The sequence below is a fragment of the Caloenas nicobarica genome, chromosome 13 (genome assembly GCF_036013445.1).
Source record: "Caloenas nicobarica isolate bCalNic1 chromosome 13, bCalNic1.hap1, whole genome shotgun sequence".
Taxonomy (NCBI): domain Eukaryota; kingdom Metazoa; phylum Chordata; class Aves; order Columbiformes; family Columbidae; genus Caloenas; species Caloenas nicobarica.
In genome coordinates this window covers 18,266,421-18,285,158 of record NC_088257.1, presented here as the reverse complement: position 1 = coordinate 18,285,158, position 18,738 = coordinate 18,266,421, and the positions used below count along the sequence as shown (strand labels likewise).

At 52.9% G+C, this 18,738-nt stretch overlaps 2 protein-coding genes across 2 annotated transcripts; both read right to left on the bottom strand.

Annotated features, from left to right (window-relative positions):
• Nucleotides 1–3,979: 3,979 nt before the first annotated feature.
• Nucleotides 3,980–6,708, bottom strand: LOC135993817 (protocadherin beta-15-like). Its single transcript, XM_065643924.1, has one exon. The coding sequence runs from the start codon at nucleotides 6,549–6,551 to the stop codon at nucleotides 4,110–4,112; it is 2,442 nt and encodes an 813-aa protein (XP_065499996.1). The 5' UTR covers nucleotides 6,552–6,708; the 3' UTR covers nucleotides 3,980–4,109.
• An 8,850-nt stretch (nucleotides 6,709–15,558) lies between these two features.
• On the bottom strand, nucleotides 15,559–18,038 carry LOC135993738 (protocadherin beta-15-like). Its single transcript, XM_065643769.1, has one exon. It carries the CDS (start codon nucleotides 18,036–18,038, stop codon nucleotides 15,597–15,599), a length of 2,442 nt encoding a protein of 813 aa, XP_065499841.1. The 3' UTR covers nucleotides 15,559–15,596.
• Nucleotides 18,039–18,738: the final 700 nt, after the last annotated feature.

The window sequence follows — 18,738 nt, the reverse complement described above, 5'->3', positions numbered from 1 at the left end:
GTTTCCCACGGTACGGTGAGACGGAGGCTGAGCCCGGACGGACAGAACAGCCTACTCCGACTAGAGAAACCGTGCAAGGGCCTCTGCCCGGGCAGCTCGTAGGGAACAGAAGGGCTCGGCGCTTCATGAACTCAAGAGTCTCAGCCTGAGGAAGGGGAAGGGACGCACGTCCCAGTAAGGCTCAGGCGTGGACGCGCCTGACGTCTGGCTAGTCAATCGGCTGATCGGAAGGAAGGGCTGAGCTCCCTGGGTCGGTTTCCCTGTCGCCTGCGGGCTGCGACCTGCACAGCGATTCTTCGTCCTTGCCCATGCCGATTCAGCGCTACTCAGGAACGGATATTGGCTCCTGTCCGAGACGCTGGTCATACACTATTCATACTGGTAGGCCGGCTCCAGAGTGCCCGCTGCCGCCCCCGTGCCCACCGTCAGTTTAGAAGTCGCCGTGAGCGTCGGAGTAGGCAGTTGGGGGGGAAAGGGCGTGACCGGAGGCGAGCCTGGCAGAGCTTGCCTGCAGAACGGGCGAGGACGGAGAGAAAGAAGAGCCCAGAACGAGACGCAGCCCAGGGAGGCGATGAGGTAGGTGGTGAGCAGGTCCCCCAGGCCGCCAGAGGTTTCTGCTGCCTGCTCCGCTCGGGAACGTGGTTGAGCTTGAGGAAGCCGTTGGAGAAGCCGCGCAACAGGGCGATGCCGAGGGTAGTGGTGGCGGAGAGCGGTGGCTGCCTGCGGTCAGGCACCAGCGTGACGAGCATCTGCTGGGGCACGTCCCGCTCCTCCCCGAATACCGCCGTGCGCACCTCGCCGCTGTGCAGCCCCACGCGGAACAGCCCCGGCTCCGTCGCCTTGGCCAGCTCGTACGACAGCCACGCATTTTGCCCCGTGTCCGCGTCCACCGCCACTACCTTGGCCAGCAGCGCCCCGGGCTCCGTCGAGCGCGCCGCCAGCTCCACGCCCGCCCAGCCCGCGCCCGGCGCAAGCGGCGGCGCCGCCGGCGGGTACAGCACCTGCGGCGCGTTGTCGTTCTCGTCCACGATCACCAGCCGCACCGACACGTTGCCGCTGAGCGCCGGCGCGCCGCCGTCCTCCGCCCGCACCCACAGCCCCACCTCGCGCACCTCCTCGTAGTCGAACGAGCGCAGCGCGTACAGTGCGCCCGTCTCCGCCTCCATCGACACGCAGGACTACAACGGCGCGCCCCGCACCCGCCCCACCCCCAGCCGGCACCGCACGCGCGCGTTCTGCCCCCAGTCCGCGTCCCACGCCCGCACCCTCAGCACCAGCGCGCCCGCCGCGTTGTTCTCGGGCAGCCGGGCGCTGTAGCGCGCCTCCGCGAACACCGGCGCGTTGTCGTTCACGTCCAGCACCCGCAGCCACAGCACCGCGCTGCTCCACAGCGTCGGCGACCCGCCGGCCGCACTGTCACCTTGTACTCCGACACTTGCTCCCAGTCCATTTTCTCGCCATCACCACGCGGTAACACTCCTCGAAGGACTTCTCCAGACAGAACGGGAGCGACACTCGCAACCGCCGACAGCAACGGCAGCGTTCTGGCGCTGGGCAGCTGCCTCTGCATCGCCACACTCCCACTCCTGCTCAGCCAGCAGCGCCTGCAGCAGCCCCGCGCTTGCCAGCATCCCTGATAAAGGTGCTTACAAGAACATGCGTGCATCCAGGAGAGTCTCTCTGATAAGTCTTGCCCACCGCATTGCTTCCTAAACGACATCTCTGACAAGCCACTCGGGGAAGCTCAGCAGTGTTTTCAGGCCCTCCAGTGCAGGAAACAGCCCCAACTCTCTCATACAGCAAAAACCGTAATAAAACATCTAGTGATGAACTACATGAGATACATAAACCCTAGAGCTGGAACAACCTAAGAGGCAGCAGTTGTACATGAGGAGCTGCTTGTTCTTCGTCATGTCAGTAACAGAGACGCAACCCTCTAAGTGTCATTCACAATTCAGTCTATTATACCTCACACTCTTGGAAGAGGTTAGCACAGATAAACCTGAGTCCCATTAAATGAAGACAACCCTGAGCAGAGGAGCTTCACGCAGGACTGCAGTCAGTCATGGAGAAGAATGAATGCACCCATTTCAGTTTTTCAAGCTATTACAGAACTTTCCTACAGGAAAGCAATTCTATTCATCATTTCTACTGTTACCATAAAACAAATTTGCATGCAGACTTCTTGCTCGTAGGTGGCTTTCTCACCTCTACCACATCAGAGCTGCCTGCACATCCCTCAGTTAAAATGACTTCAGTTTATCGTTTCACTACAAAATTTGTGCAGAACAAGCATGAGACATGCTGAAAGGAGGCTGGAGTTAGGTTGGTGTCAGTCTCTTTTCCCAAGCAACAAGTGATAGGATGAGAAGAAATGGCTTTGAGTTGTGCCAGTGGAGTTTTAGATTGGATATTAGCAAAAATTTCTTCACTGAAAGTATTGCCAGGCATTGGCTTAGGCTGCCCAGGGAAGTCTTTGATTCGCCATCCCAGGACATGGTGCTCAGAGACATGGTTTAGTAGTGGATTTGGTAGTGCTAGGATAATGGCTGGGCTCAGTGGTGCCAAGGACCTTTTACAATCAAAATTATTCTATGATTCTACTCAGGTTAACTGGATAGTCAATAATTCACTGCTCGAGTTTGCAGCAGAAGCTCAGAGCTTCGAAGACCTATAGGGGCCTTCTAGCAATTCCATCCTTCCCACAATCTGCCTGAGTACTCTCCTTGTTGCATCTCCAAACTACAGAAGATTAATCACTCATACCTCAGAGGAAAAAAAGAAAAAAAAACCTCCAGGCCTGTTGAAAAATTTGACAGAGCTTGCCCAGAAAGAACATCTCTACAAAGACTACTATTTCAAGTCAAGTGGGTGCCCTTTTTATTGAAGGTTTACACATAAAGGTATCACGATTCACAAAGGCAGAGTTTACAAATGAAGGTCAAGACAGTACAAGGGTTTCCAAATATTCTATACCACACTGCCTTCACTCAAACCATCTGTTATTATACACGGGGTGACAGTCCATCTTAAGAGGAATATGTCAGATAATGCTCAAGATGGTTCACAGAGTAGGAGAGAGGGCAAAAAGGAGCATGCAAAAGCTCTACACAAACCCAGAAAATCATCTCAGAACACCTTTTCTCACCCATCAAGAAGACTGTGAATCCAGGAAAAACAATGATGAAACTAAAATCAATGGCCCTTTCCAAGTTCACTGCAAAACTACCTTGAGATAAGGCCCTTTGAAGTGACTTGGGGAGTTTCCTTACAGTGCACTCAAAGACAACAAACATGCTTTCACAACTCGCTACAGTTACAGCTGATGCCAACATTGTTTGTGCTGCTGCAATTTCAAGGCAATCCCAGGGAGAAAGCCCTTCCACCCACCTCTCTCATGCAGGAAAAATCTCACGGTCCATTTTGATGTTCTCCCCTACAGAAGATGAGATGGTTGTTCTCCAAGGGTCAAAATTTATTTTTGCCTGATGAGCTGGAATTGCATGAATCACAGTGGATGGATGCAACCAACTCCCTGCTGCACAGGGCAGCACTAGGGCAGCATATACAGACACAAAATGGCTGTACGGACAGATGTAGTGACCAGAAAGCAAAACGCACCGAGCCCACACATCCCAGAGACAGAAACATTCAGAACCCAGAGCAGAAAGAGCCCCATGGTTGCATCGTATTGTAACACAATACTCACAACTTCCTTGTTCTTTTGACCCAGGAGAAAGCATACGTGCATTTCAGTGAGCAGGTCATTTGTCTGCCTGACCTTGCCATTGCATTACAGCACAGAAAAAGGGGGCCATGGTCTTGCCTAAGAGCAAGTGAGACAAGAACTTAGCGAGGGGCCCTGGAAATAAACCTCTCTTGAAACACTTCAGAAATGGCTGTAACAGACCTGACACATATGATGAACTTTTGACAAAGGCTTTAGATTCATTTTTCAAGGAGACAAGTTTCATCTGACTAAAAACTTAAAGGGGAACAATGTTGCCAATTAATAATGCAAATTAACTATGAAGGAATCATTGCCACATGTTTTTGCCCACATTCCTTCCTATTGTGAGGTCTGAAGCCTCTGGGGTACTGAATCCACACTACTTAAAGGAAAGACTATTGAACTGCTCTGCAGAGAGCATCCCTGGCTGGGCTGGTGCCACCTCCTCCAGCGTAATAGGGCCACAGCTGAAATCCTGTTCATCATCAGTGGCCCCACCTGTGGTGCAGTGCTGTGGTGGCAGGCTGGGGAGGATGGGCTTCAGGAACTTGAACTCACTGTTGCCTGAACCTGTTGTGAGGCTGATCTCATAGCAATAGGGGTGGGGCAGGGTCCCTGCAGCACCTCCATCAGCAAGGCCACTCTGCAAGGTGCCAGCACCATAAAGCACATGCCTATCCTTCAGCTCATTTCTCTTGCACACCTTGAGAGCAACGAAGGCTGCCATTGATGCGAGGAAGAGGATTGAGACAAAGACCAATGAAATGATTAAATACGTTGTTAGGGAGTCACCCTCATCCTCCGTGGCCAGGCTGTTGTGCGATAGGTGCACATCTGAGAAGTCACTGAGCAGAAGCGCACTCAGTGATGCTGTGGCTGACAGTGGTGGCTGCCCATTGTCTCGCACTAGGACAATAAGCCTCTGCTTCACGGCATCTCTCTCTGTCACAGGCCTCCTCAGCCGTACCTCCCCACTTTGGGCACCCACCACAAACAGCCCAGGATCAGTGGCCCTCAACAGGTGGTATGAGAGCCATGAGTTCTGCCCCGAGTCAGCATCAACGGCCACCACTTTGGTGACCAGGTACCCTGCCTCAGCTGACAGAGGCACTACCTCGCTGGATGGTGGGTTGCTGTCCTGTGAGGGGTACAGCACCAGTGGTGCATTGTCATTCTCATCCACCACAACAAGGCGGACAGTGACATTGGCACTGAGGGCAGGAGACCCTGCGTCAGAAGCACTCACCAAGACCTCTATCTGCTTCACCTGCTCATAGTCCAGAGGCCGCAGCACAAACACGTCCCCATTCTCAGAGTTCACAGAGATACAGGAGCAGGGAGGCTGCTCTGTGGGGTGGGCTGGTACCAGGGAATAGGCCACCTTGGCATTGGACCCCACATCGGCATCTGCAGCACTCACAGCTCCAACAAGCACTGTGGGGACATTGTTCTCACGCACATACATGGTGTATGATGTCTGGTTGAAGACAGGAGCATTGTCATTCACATCTGAGATGTCCACTGTGAAGGTCTGGGTGGTTGTGAGAGAAGGTGACCCCGCGTCTGCTGCTGTGACACTGAGGATGTACTGTGCAGTCTCTTCCCGGTCCAGCATGCTCACAGTCACCAGCTCATAGTAATTCTTATAGGCCGGATGCAGGGAGAATGACATCTGGTCCTCAAGGGCACAAGAGATCTTCCCATTGGCTCCAGAATCCCTGTCCCTAACAGCAAAGAGGGCGACCACTGTCCCAGGCAATGCGTTCTCAGGAAGGGGGCTGCTGAAGGAACTGACGACCAGCTCTGGTGCATTGTCGTTCACATCCACCACCTCCACCAGCACCTTGCAGATTGCAGACAGACCACCCCCATCCGTGGCCTGTACACTGAGTTCATATTTGTCTGCTGCCTCAAAGTCTAGAGGCTTTGAGAGTTTAATTTCCCCACTAACAGGGTCAATCACAAATGCAGAGTCACTCTGGCCCACTCCTTGGCTGAACTGATAGGAGATGTCCCCATTAGATCCCGCATCCAGGTCAGTTGCTACCACACTGAGAACCACAGAGCCCTCCGGCGCATTTTCAAAAACCTTCCCAACATACCGATCTTGTGTGAAGACTGGTGCATTGTCATTTACATCTAGAACAATAATGTGGATTTGGGTGCTCCCACTCCTGGGTGGAGAGCCACCATCCATGGCAATGAAAATGTAACCCATTTCTGACTGCTCCTCTCTGTCTAGCGGCTTTTCCAAGACCAGTTCCACATATTTGTCACCATTACTCCGACTACCAAAGTTGACACTAAAGTACTCGTTCTCGGGAGAGATGCTGTAAGCCTGGATGCTGTTGCTGCCAATATCCAGGTCCCGAGCCCCCACCAATGGGAAACGCGAGCCCGGGTCGCTCCTTTCCGGAATCTTAAAAGTGACTTGTTCCTCCGGGAAAACGGGCGCATGGTCATTGATGTCCTCCACGGCCACCTCGACCCGAAAGAACTGCAGCGGGTTGGCCAGCACCAGCTCGAAGGGCAGCGTGCAGGTAGCGGCCTGCCCGCACAGCTCCTCCCGGTCCAGCCTCTCCGCCAGGACCAGGCGGCCGGTGCCGCGCTCTAAGCGAAAGTGCTGCCGGCCGTCCTCCGAGGCCAGGCGGGCGCGGCGAGCCGAGAGCTGCGCCGGGGCCAGCCCCGCGTCCTCCGCCACGTTGCCTACCACCGAGCCGCTCTCCCCCTCCTCGGCTACGGAGTAGCGCAGGGGCTCGGAGCGAATGTGCGGCAGGGACAGGAAAGCAGAGAGACAAAGCACTTGCCTTGCGATCGCCATGTCGGGCCGGTCCGGTACAGCCTCCGTTTCGCGGATCGCCCGCGCAGTCCTCCGCGGAAAGCGGCGCCCGGCAGCAGCGCGGCGCGACGGAGAGCTGCTGCCCTCCCTCTCCCCCTTTTTCCTTCTGGTCGAGTCCGGCTGGGGCGTCCTAAGCGCGGCTGCCGTGGCCCGGCAGCGGTCGGCAAGGGGCACCGCTCGCCGCCGACGCTGCTGCCTGGCCGGGCTGGGTAGGGCTGGGCAGGGCCGGGCTGGGCTCGGCCGCCTCCCCGCTCGCAGCCTCTCCGCGACGTCTTGGCCGGGAGCGCCACCCTGCGGCCCGCCGCCAGACTGCGCCCGCCGCCGCCCGCTGCTCGCCTCGCACCGGCACACGGACCCGCGCGCACTCACGCGGCTGCGGCCGCTCGCCCGCCTGGGGTTCCGGTGCAGAACGGGTGCACAGCGCATCGGGGAGAAAAGCACAGGAACGGAGACAGGAGAGACCAGCGGGCCGCCGCATCAGCCCGTGTGCATGAGCAGCGCCAGCACCTGCTCCCAGTCCCCCCCCACTGCCCAGAGCCCGTGGGCGCCTGTGTGCGACTGACTCCCGGAAGGCCAATCCGTGTGCTTGGAGAAACACGGGGACAAGGCCAGCACAGGACGTTTCCCACAGCATCGTGAAGCGGAGTCTGAGCCCGAAGGGAGGGCGCTGCTCTATCCGGCCGGAGAAATTGGGCAAGAGCCTCCGCTGAGGCAGCACCCAGGGAAAGCTGAGCACGGCGCTAGATGGACACAGGGATCTCAGGCTGCTAACCGGGAACGGAGACGGGTCCCAGCAAGGCTCAGTGGATATGCCTGCCAGCCGGCCAGTGAAGTGACTGAGAGGGAGGAGGGGCTGTGCTCTCACCAGCAGCCTGAAGCTGCGCAGCGGTTCTACGTCCTTGCCCGCATCTGCTTTAGCGCTGCTAAGGAACTGGAACTCGCTCTTCCTCGAGCCGCTGGTCAGGCACGATTCATAGCGGTAAGCCGGAGACAGAGTGCCCGTGCCAACCCCGCCTACGCCGTCGGTGTGGAAGTCACTGTTAGTGTCGCAGAGGGCAGAGGGAGGCAAAAGTCGTGCGCAGAGGTGAGACTGATACTACTTGACCGCCGAAAAGGCGACGACAGAGAGGTTCAAGAGCGAGTCGGCTCAGCCCAAGGAGGCGATGTGGTAGAGGGTGCGCAAGTGCCCCTGGTCGCCAGCGGCTGCTGGAGCCTCCTCCGCTCAGGAGCGCGGTTGAGCTGAAGAAAAACGAAGCCACGCACCAGTGCCTTTGCCGGGACACATCGGCGGTCCGCCTCGCCGTGGGCACCTTGCCGCTGTGCAGCCCCACGCGGAACAGCCCCGGCTCCGTCGCCTTGGCCAGCTCGTACGACAGCCACGCCTTCTGCCCCGCGTCCACCGCAACCACCTTGGCCACCAGCGCCCCGGGCTCCGCCGAGCGCGACTCCTGTTCCACGCCCGCCCAGCCCTCCCCCGGCGCAAGCGTCGCCGCCGGCGGGTACAGCACCTGCGGCGCGTTGTCGTTCTCGTCCAGCACTGGCAGCCACAACACCACGCTGCTGCCCAGCGCCAGCGACCCGCCGTCCGCCGCCCGCACTGTCACCTTGTACTCCGACACCTCCCGGTCCATTTTCTCGCCATCATCACAGGGAAAATTCCTTGAAGGACTGTTCCAGACGGAAGGGGAGCAACATTCGCCATTACCGACAGCAACTGCAACGCTCAGGCCCTGGGCAGCAACATCTGCTTCGCCGCCCTCCCACTACTGCTCAGCTAACAGCGCCTTCTGCAGCCCTGCACTTCCCAGCATCCCTGACAACATTGCTTACAGAAGCAAGGACATGCGTGCATCCAGGAGAGTCTCTCTGACAAGTCCTGCCCACCACGTTTCTCCCTAAACGGCATCTCCGACGAGCGCCTCGGGAAACCTCAGCAGCGTGTTCAGGCCCTGCAGTGCAGAAAACACCCTCCCTCTCTCATAGGGTAAAGATAGTAATAAGCCATCTGTTTATGAACTCTATGAGACACACGAACTGTTGAGCTGGAACAACCTGAAAGGCCAACAGTTTTACACCAGGAGGGGCTGGTTCCTTGTCATCTCTCTAAGGGACACATTAAGTCTGATTAAGTCTCATTCACATCTCTGTCTCACACCATCGGAAGAGATTATCACAGATAAACCAAAGCTCCTTTAGATGTGCAGAAACCTGAGCAGAGGAGCATCACACAGGGCTCCAGCCACACACAGCATACCATGCAGACCCTGGTCATAGAAAATAATGAGCATCCCCATTTCAGTCGTTCAAGATATTACACTACTTCCTTACAAGAAAGGAATTCTCTTAATTATTTTGAGTGTCACATTAAATGAAGTTCCCATATGGATCCCTTTATCGCAGGTGGTGGTCTCATCAGAACCAAGTGGGAGCTCCCTCCATTTTCCTCGTTTACAATGAGCGGAGTTTATTGTTCTGCTACAAAATTTCTGCAGCACAACACAGTGCAGGACATCTCAGGTCTGTGCCTGAATGCAGGTTGGAAGGAGCTGGGTGTCAGTGTCTTCCCAAGGAACAGGTGATAGCATGAGAGGAAATAGCCTCAAGATGCACCAGGGGAGGTTAGATTAGATGCCAAGGAAACTTCATTCACATGGATTCCCAGGATGTGATGCTCAGGAACATGGTTTACCGGTGGACTTGGTAGTCTTCAGGTTAACAATTGGACTTGGTGATCTCAGGCACCTGTTCCAACTGAAATGATTCTATGATTCTACTACGTCTAAGTCTCTAGTGTATCATTTACACCTCCATGTCACAGCCAGAACCTCAAGGTTTAGGAGACCTGTAGAGGCCTGCCAGCAATTCCCTCCTCCCCACATTTATCCTCGATATTCTATTGGCTGCATCTCCAAACTGCAGAAATGTACCCACTCTACCTTCCTCAGCCAGGAGACCAAATGAGAAAAAAACTCCCAGCCTCTTGAAAGCTTTGACAGAGGTTTCCCAAAAAGAACATCTCTACAAAGACTCCCTCTACAAAGATTCCCTCTACAAAGAGGGAATCTCAACTCAAGTGGGTGTTCTTTTTATTTCACTTTTACACATAACTCTATTGCAGTTCAGAAGGGCACAGTTTATGACTATAGCACAACACAGCATGTGGGTTTCCAGATGTTCTGTGCCACACTGCCTTCATTCAAACAATCTGTTATTATACACAGGGTGACAGTCATTCTTAAGAGAAATACGTAAGACAATGCTCAAAGATGGTTCTTAGAGCAGAAGCAGAACAGGCAGAAAGGAGGATGCAAATGCTCTAACACAAACCTAGAAAATAATCTCACGACAGTTTTCCACTCCCACCAAGAAGCCTCTGAATTTGGGAGCAACAATGATATGACCAAAATCAATGGCTCCTTTCCAAGTTCATCTTGATTCTGCCTTTAGACAAAATCCCTTGAAGGAACATGTGGAGCTTCCTTAAAACACAGTCAAAGACAATGAATGTGTTTTCACAACTCTGTATACTTACCACCTTTTAGCAGGCAATTCCAGTGCATCAAAATTTAACAAGTGGGACAGGGAAAAGACATGAAAGGCCACAGATGAGTAGAGATGAAACTGGCCAGAGGTGTGCGGACAACAAGAAAGGCTTTTTAAAGTACACTAATAGCAAGAGGAGGTCTAAAGAAAACATTGGCTTGATAGTTGTTGAAGCTGGTCACTTGACTAGCAGGGATGAAGAAGAAGTGGATGCACCGAATGCTTTTCTTGCCTCAGGCTTCAGTTATACTGATAGACCTTGTGCTGTCCCATCTACTGAGTCGGAGAACCACAAGTTTGGGAACAGTGACTTGCCATTGGTAGACGCTGAAGTTGTAAGGGACCTGCTCTATCAGCTGAATGTTCATAAGTCCATGGGGCTGATGGGATTCATTCCAGAGTACTGAAAGAGCTGGTGGATGTTACAGGAGGACCCCTCTTGATCATCTGCCAAAGGTCTTGGAAGTCTGCAGATGTCCCTGCTGACCTGAAGCTGGCCAGTGTTCTTCCAATTTACAAGAACGGCGTGAGGGCACACTCAGGAAACTGCAGACCTGTTTGTCTAACCTCAGTTATTGGAAAAATTATGGTGACAATCATAGTGGGTACTACTGAAACGCATTTAAAGAACAACACAATGTTCAGGCACAGTCAACATGGGCTCACCCAGGGAAGGTCCTGTTTAATTTGACATCTTTTATGATAAGCTCACCTGCCTCATGGATGAAGGTGGTGGCTTTAGTTTTCCTAGGTTTTAGTAAGGCTTTAGATACTGTCCCTCACAGCATCCTTCTGGATACATTGTCCAACTGTGAGATAAGCAGGTTCATGGTGCTCTGAGTGAAGAAGTGGCTGAAGTGTAGAGCTGTAATAACTATGGTGATCTCTCGCTGGTGACCAGTTGGCACAGGTGTTCCTTAGGGTACATGCCTAGGCCCAGCTTTGTTTAATATTTTCGTCAATGATCTAGATGCAGACCTTCATCATAGAAAAGAAAGAGTTCCCCTGTTTCAGTCATTCATGCACTTTTAGGATTTTCCTGCAAGAAAGAAATTCTCTTTGTCATTTCTGATGTCACAGTAAAAGAAGTTCCCATGTAGACTTTTTGCTTGCAGAGGGCTTTCTCACTCATGGGAGATGCTTGCGCATTCCTTGGTTACAATGAGTTGAGTTTATCCTTCCACCACAGGATTTGTGCAGCACAACAAAGTACAGGACAGCACAGTGTAGGGTCTGCGCCTGAAAGGAGGCTGTAAGGAAGTGGATGTCAGTCTCTTCCCAAGTAGCAAGTGATAGGACAAGAGTAAATTTGCTTAAGTAGCACCAGAAGAAGTTTAGATTGGATATTAAGAAAAATTTCTTCATCAAAAGGATTGTCAAGCACTGGAACAAGCTCCCCAGGGAAGCAGTTGAGTCACAATCCCTCGATGTCGTACTCAGGCACCTTGTTTAGTGATGGTCTTGGTAGTTCTCTGTTTACAGTTGGACTCAATGGTCTCAAGGATCTTTTTGAACTGAAACAATCCTATGATTCTACTGAGGTTAGGTGGATAGTGGTCCATTCGCTCCTCCATATGCAGTGGTCTTGTGGTCAGCAGCACTTCACCACCCTGTCCTCAGGACTTACCTTTTCATCAGGGCATTGTGGAAGGGATGGCTGTGGTTCTCCGCATTTCCTGAGAGCAAAGCCTCTCCCTGGTAGCTGCTTTCACCCACCAAATGCCACCTCCTGGTGCTCCCCCAAATACTTACCAAAGGAACAAGTGTGCTGTCTATCTGCCATCTATCTTCTGAAACTCCTACACATTTAGCATCACCAAAAAATTGTGCTCAAACACCTCAGAGTTCCCATCTGCAGCTGCAGCTGTCAGGAGACTTGGAAAGGTCACTACCCCCACCTCACTGCTTTGACGAGGCCTTTGCACACCTGGGGTCACTCTTAGGGCAGATGTCAGTTTCCCCTGACCTGGATCAAACTGGGCCCTGTCGCAGCCAGAAGCTCAGTGCTCTGAAGACCTGTAGAGACTTGCCAGCAATTCCCTCTCCCACAGCTTTCCAGAATGGTCTATCGGCTGCATCTCCAAACTGCCGAAATGTACCTGCTCAACCTTACCTCAATAAGGGAACAAAACGAGAAAAAAAAATGCAGCCTCCTGAGAACTTTCCCAAAAAGAACATCTCTACCAAGACTGTCTCCACACAAGGCATTTATGTGTTCTCTTTATTTCACTTTTACACACAATGGCATTGTGGCTAACAATAGTACAGTTTATAAGTGCAGCACAACACAGCGTGAGGGTTTCCAAATATTCCATGCCACACTGCATTCATTCAGTCTGTTCTTATACATGGGGCGACAGTTCTTCTTTAGAGGAGCAGGTAAGATAATGCTCAAACACAGTTCACAAAGCACAAGGAGAAAGGGCAAAAATTAGAATGCAAAAGCTCTACACAAACCCAGAAATTATCTCAGGACAGCTTTGCGTTCCCATCACGAAGCCTCTGAAATAGGGAACAACAATGACAAGACCAAACTCAGCAGCCCCTTTCCAAGTTCATCTTGATTCTACCTTCAGACACACTCCTTTGAAGTGACTTGTGAAGTTTCCTTACAACGCACTCAAAGACAATGAATGTGTTTTTACAACTGTACAGTTACAGTCTGTGCCAACGTTGTTCTTTTTATTTAAGTTTTAGACATAAATGTATTGTAGTTCACAATGGTAGAGTTTATAATTGCAGCACAAGACAGCATGAGGGTTTCCAAATATTCCACGTCACACTGCCTTCATTCACACAATCCATTATTATACATGTGGTGACAGTCCTTCTTAAGAGGAATAGGTCAGAGACAGTTCACAAAGAAGGAGAAAGGGCAAAAGAGAGAACGCAAAAGCTCTACACAAACCCAGAAAATCATCTCAGGACAGCTTTCCACTCCCATCAAGAAGCCTCTGAATTTGCGAACAACAATGACAGCACCAAACTCATTGGCTCTTTTCCAGTTCATCTCAATTCTACCTTCAAACAGACTCTTTTCAAGCAACTTGTGGAGTTTTCTTACAATGCACTCAAAGACAAAGAATGTATTTTCACAACTCACTATAGTTACAGTCTCTACCAGCATTGTTTGCGCTGCTGTAATTTCAAGGCAATCCCAAGGAGAAAGTCCACCCACCTGCCTCCCTTTCATATGCCAAAGTAAAGTCCCACTCAGCATGTTGCTGCTCTCCCCTAGAGAAGATGAGACTGCTGTACTCGAAGGTCAAGATGTCTTTCATACTGATGATCTGGAAGTTCACAGATCAAAATAGGTGGATGCGAGCAGCTTGCTGCTTCACCAGGCAGCACTAATGCAGCATATGCAGACACACAATGGCTGTATGGACAGACATAGTGATCAGAAGGCAAAACACACAGAGCCCACACATCTCAGAGGCAGAAACATCCAGAACCCAGAGATTTGGTAGTGCTATCTTAACAGTTGGACTCAATGGTCTCAAGGATTTTTTTGCAACCTAGATGATTCTGTGGTTCTACTCAGGTTAACTGGATAGTAGAATATTCACTCCTGCATGTACAGCCATCTTCTGGTCAGCAGCACTACATCAGGCTGACCTCATGACTTAGCTTTTCATCAAGGCCTTGTGGAAGGGATGGCTGTAGTCCTCTGCATTTTTCAAGAGAAAATCGTCTCCCTGGTAGCTGTCTTCACCCAACAAATGCTACCTCCTGGCATTCCCCCAATGCTTCCCAAAGAAACAAGTGTGCTGTCCATCTGCCATCCACCTTCTGAAACTCCTACAGCTTTAGTTTCACAAATGTTTTGTGCTCAAACATCTCCCAGTTCCCATCTGCAGCTGGAGCTGTTGGAAGAGTTCCAAAGGTCACTCTCCCCACCTCACTGCTTTGACAAGGCCTTTGCACACCCAGGACCACTGTTAGGGCAAGGGCGTGTTTCTCCTGACCTTGATCAAACTGGGCCCTGTTGCAGACATAAGATCCATACTCAGATGACCCAGAGAAGCCTGCCAAAAATGCCCTGCTCCTGTGATTTTCCTCAATGTTCTATTTGCCACGTAGCGAAACTGCAGAAATGTACCTGCTCAACCTTACTTCAGTCAGGGGACAAATTCAGGAAAGAACTCCCAGCTGTTTGAACACTTTGACAGGGCCTCACCAAAAAGAACATCTCTGTAAAGACTACACTCTCAACTCAAATGAATTGGGTGTTCTTTTTATTTAACTTTTACACACAAATGTACCGCAATTCACAACAGTACAGTTTACAACTGCAGCACAATACAGCATGAGGGTTTCCAAATACTCTGTGCCACACTGCCTTCATTCACACAATCTCTTATTCTACATGGCGTGACGGTCATTCTTAAGAGGAATAGGTAAGATAGTGCTCAAACACAGTTCACAACATAGAAGAAGAAAGGGCAAAAGAGAGAATGCAAAAAGCTCTACACAAACTCTGCAAATCATCTTGAGGCACCTTTCCACTCCCATCAAGAAGCCTCTGAATTCAGGAACAACAATGACAGGACCAAACTCAACGATCCTTTCCCAGTTCATCTGATTCTACCTTCAGACAAACTCCTTCAAAGTGACTTTTGGAGTTTCCTTACAATGTACTCAACAACAAAGTGTTTCTTCACAACTCTGTACAGTTACAGTCTATACAAACATTGTTTGTGCTGCTGTAATTTCCGGGAAATCCCAAGGAGAAAGCCCTCTCATCCTTCCCTTTTCATATGCCAAAGCAAATTGTCATTCTACATGTTACTGCTCTCCCCTGGAGAACCTGGGACTGCTTTTTTACATGCGTCAAAATACCTTTCTTCCCTGATAAGCTGGAACTCTGTGCATCAGAGTGGTTGAATGCAAGCAACTCCCTGATTCAGCAGGCAGCAGTAGGGCAGCATATGCAGACACACAAAATCTGTACAGACAGACATAGTGACCAGAAGGCAAAACACACAGGCTCACACAGCCCAGAGACAGAGACATCCAGAACCCAGAGCAGAGAGAGCCCCGTGCTTGCACCACATTGTAACACAGTACTCACAACTTCCTTGCTCCCTTGATCCAAGAGAAGGGCTAAGTGCATTTCATTGAGCAGGTGATTGGTCTGCATGACTGTGCCATTGTCTTACAGCACAGAAGAAGAGGGCCATGGTCTTGCCTAACAGAAAAACAAGAACTCAGCTGGGGGTCTGGACCTAACTCCACTCTTGAAACACTAAAGAAATGGCTGAAAAAGACCTGGAATATATCATTAACTGTCAGAGAAAGACTTTACATTCTTGTGTTTCCTTTTTTGAGGGGGACACGAGTTTTCACCTGAGTAAAAATCTGAGGGAAATTAATGTTGCCAATTGCAAATGCAGATTTACTCCGGAGGAATCATGCCACATGTTGAAGCCCACATCCCTTCCTATCATGAGGTCTGAAGCCTCTGGCTGTGCTGATTCCACACTACTTAAAGGAAAGACAATTGAACTGCTCCGCAGAGAGCATCCCTGGGTTGTCTATTGCCACATCCTGCATAGTGATAGGGCCATGGGGGAAATCCTGTTCATCATCAGTGCCCCTGCCTGTGGCGCAGTGCTCTGGTGGCAGGCTGGGAAGGATGGGCTTCAGGAACTTGAACTCACTGTTGCCTGAACCTGTTGTGAGGCTGATCTCATAGCAATAGGGGTGGGGCAGAGTCCCTGCAGCAGCTGCATCGGCCAGGCCACTCTGCAAGTTGCCAGCACCATAAAGCATGTGTCTACCCTTCATCTCCCTTCTCATGCACACCTTGCGAGCGACGAAGGCTGCCATGGATGCGAGGAAGAGGACTGAGACAAAGACCAATGAAATTATTAAATAGGTTGTCAGGGAGTCACCTTCATCCTCCATGGCCAAGCTGCTATGTGGTAGACGCACATCTGAGAAGTCATGGAGCAGGAGCACACTCAGTGACACTGTGGCTGACAGTGGTGGCTGCCCGTTGTCTCGCACCAGAACAACGAGTTTCTGCTTCACGGTGTCTTTCTCCGTCACAGGCCTCCTCAGCCGCACCTCCCCACTTTGGGCACCCACCACAAAGAGTCCGGGGTCAGTGGCCCTCAGCAGGTGGTACGAGAGCCATGAATTCTGCCCTGAGTCAGCATCAATGGCCACCACTTTGGTGACCAGGTACCCAGCCTCAGCCGACATGGGCACCAGCTCGCTGGACGGCGGGCTGCTGTCCTGTGAGGGGTACAGCACCAGTGGTGCATTGTCATTCTCATCCACCATGACAAGACGGATGGTGACGTTGGTACTGAGGGGAGGAGACCCAGCATCGGAGGCGCTCACCAAGACCTCGATCTGCTTCACTTGCTCATAGTCCAGAGGCCGCAGCACAAACACGTCCCCATTCTCAGAGTCCACAGAGATACAGGAGCAGGGGGGCTCCTTCGTGGCATTGGCCAGGGCCAAGGAATAGGTCACCTTGGCATTGGGCCCCACATCTGCATCTGCAGCACTCACAGCTCCAACAAGCACCGTGGGGACATTGTTCTCACGCACATACATGGTGTATGATGTCTGGTTGAAGACAGGAGCATTATCATTCACATCTGAGATGTCCACTGTGAAGGTCTGGGTGGTTGTGAGAGAAGGTGACCCCGCGTCTGCTGCTGTGACACTGAGGATGTACTGTGCAGTCTCTTCCCGGTCCAGCGTGCTCACAGTCACCAGCTCATAGTAATTCTTATAGGCCGGACGCAGGGAGAAGAACATCTGGTCCTCAAGGGCACAGGAAATCTTCCCGTTGGCTCCAGAATCCCTGTCCCTGACAGTAAAGAGGGCGACCACTGTCCCAGGCAATGTGTTCTCAGGGAGGGGGCTGCTGAAGGAACTGACCACCACCTCCGGTGCATTGTCGTTCACATCCACCACCTCCACCAGCACCTTGCAGATTGCAGACAGACCACCACCGTCCCTGGCCTGCACAAGGAGCTCATGATTCTCTGCATCCTCAAAGTCCAGAGGCTTTGTCAGTTTAATTTCACCACTGACAGGGTCAATCACAAATGCCAAATCACTCTGGCCCATTCCTTGGCTGAACTGATAGGAGATGTCCCCATTAGATCCCGCATCCAGATCAGTTGCCACCACTCGGAGAACCACAGAACCCTCTTGTGCATTTTCAAATACCTTCGCAACATACACTTTCTGTGTGAAGACTGGAGCATTGTCATTTACATCCAGAACAACAATCCGGATTTCGGTGGTCCCACTCCTGGGTGGAGAGCCCTCATCCATGGCAATGAGATTGAAACCCATCTCCGCCTGCTCCTCTCTGTCTAGTGGCTTTTGCAAGACCAGTTCAACATACTTCTCATCCTCACTGTGAATACCAAAAGAGACACTAAAGTACTCATTCTCGGGAGAGATGCTGTAAGCCTGGATGCTGTTGCTGCCAATATCCAGGTCACGAGCCCCCACCAATGGGAAACGCGAGCCCGGGTTGCTCGGTTCCGGAATCTTAATGGTGACTTGTTCCTCCGGGAAAACGGGCGCATGGTCATTGATGTCCTCCACGGCCACCTCGACCCGAAAGAACTGCAGCGGGTTGGCCAGCACCAGCTCGAAGGGCAGCGTGCAGGTAGCGGCCTGCCCGCACAGCTCCTCCCGGTCCAGCCTCTCCGTCAGGACCAGGCGGCCGGTGCCGCGCTCTAAGCGAAAGTGCTGCCGGCCGTCCTCCGAGGCCAGGCGGGCGCGGCGAGCCGAGAGCTGCGCCGGGGCCAGCCCCGCGTCCTCCGCCACGTTGCCTACCACCGAGCCGCTCTCCCCCTCCTCTGCTACGGAGTAGCGCAGGGGCTCGGAGCGAATGTGCGGCAGGGACAGGAAAGCAGAGAGACAAAGCACTTGCCTTGCGATCGCCATGTCGGGACTGTCCGGTATAGCCTCCGTTTCGCGGATCGCCCGCGCAGTCCTCCGCGGAAAGCGGCGCCCGGCAGCAGCGCGGCGCGGCGGAGAGTGGCTGCCCTCCCTCTCCCCCTTCTTCCTTCTGGTCGAGTCCGGCTGGCGGTCCGGAGCGTGGCCGCCGTGGCCCGGCAGCGGTCGGCAAGGGGAACCGCTCACCCCCGATCACCGCCGCCGCTGCTTCCCAGCTGGGCTGGGCTGGGCAGGGCCGGGTCGGGCTCGACCGCCTCCCCGCTCGCAGCCTCTCAGCGACGCCTTGGCCGGGAGCGCCACCCTGCGGCCCGCCGCCAGACTGCGCCCGCCGCCGCCGCCCGCTGCCCGCGCTGCCGCCTCGCACCGGCACACGGACCCGCGCACACACGCGTGGCTGCGGCTGCTCGCCCGACTGGGGTCCTGCGGCAGGACGCAAGCACAGCGCGCCGGGGAGGGAAGCACAGGGACGGAGACAGGAGAGCCCTGCGGGGCCGCTTGCTCAGCCCGAGCGCACGGGCAGAGCCGGCACGTGCCCGGCCTCTTCCCCCGCTCCTTGCAGCGCCCAGAAGGGTGTGCGCTTGGTTCCCGGGAGGCCAATTCGTGTCTTTCTGCACGACAAGCACAGGGTGTTTCCCACGGTACGGTGCGATGGGCGCTGAGGCCGGCCGGCCGGCGCCGCCTTTCCCGG

What these genes read in the sequence shown, in the direction of transcription:
- LOC135993738 (XM_065643769.1), bottom strand. Translation starts at nt 18,038, where the DNA reads ATGGCGATCGCAAGGCAAGTGCTTTGTCTCTCTGCTTTCCTGTCCCTG.
- LOC135993817 (XM_065643924.1), bottom strand. Translation starts at nt 6,551, where the DNA reads ATGGCGATCGCAAGGCAAGTGCTTTGTCTCTCTGCTTTCCTGTCCCTG.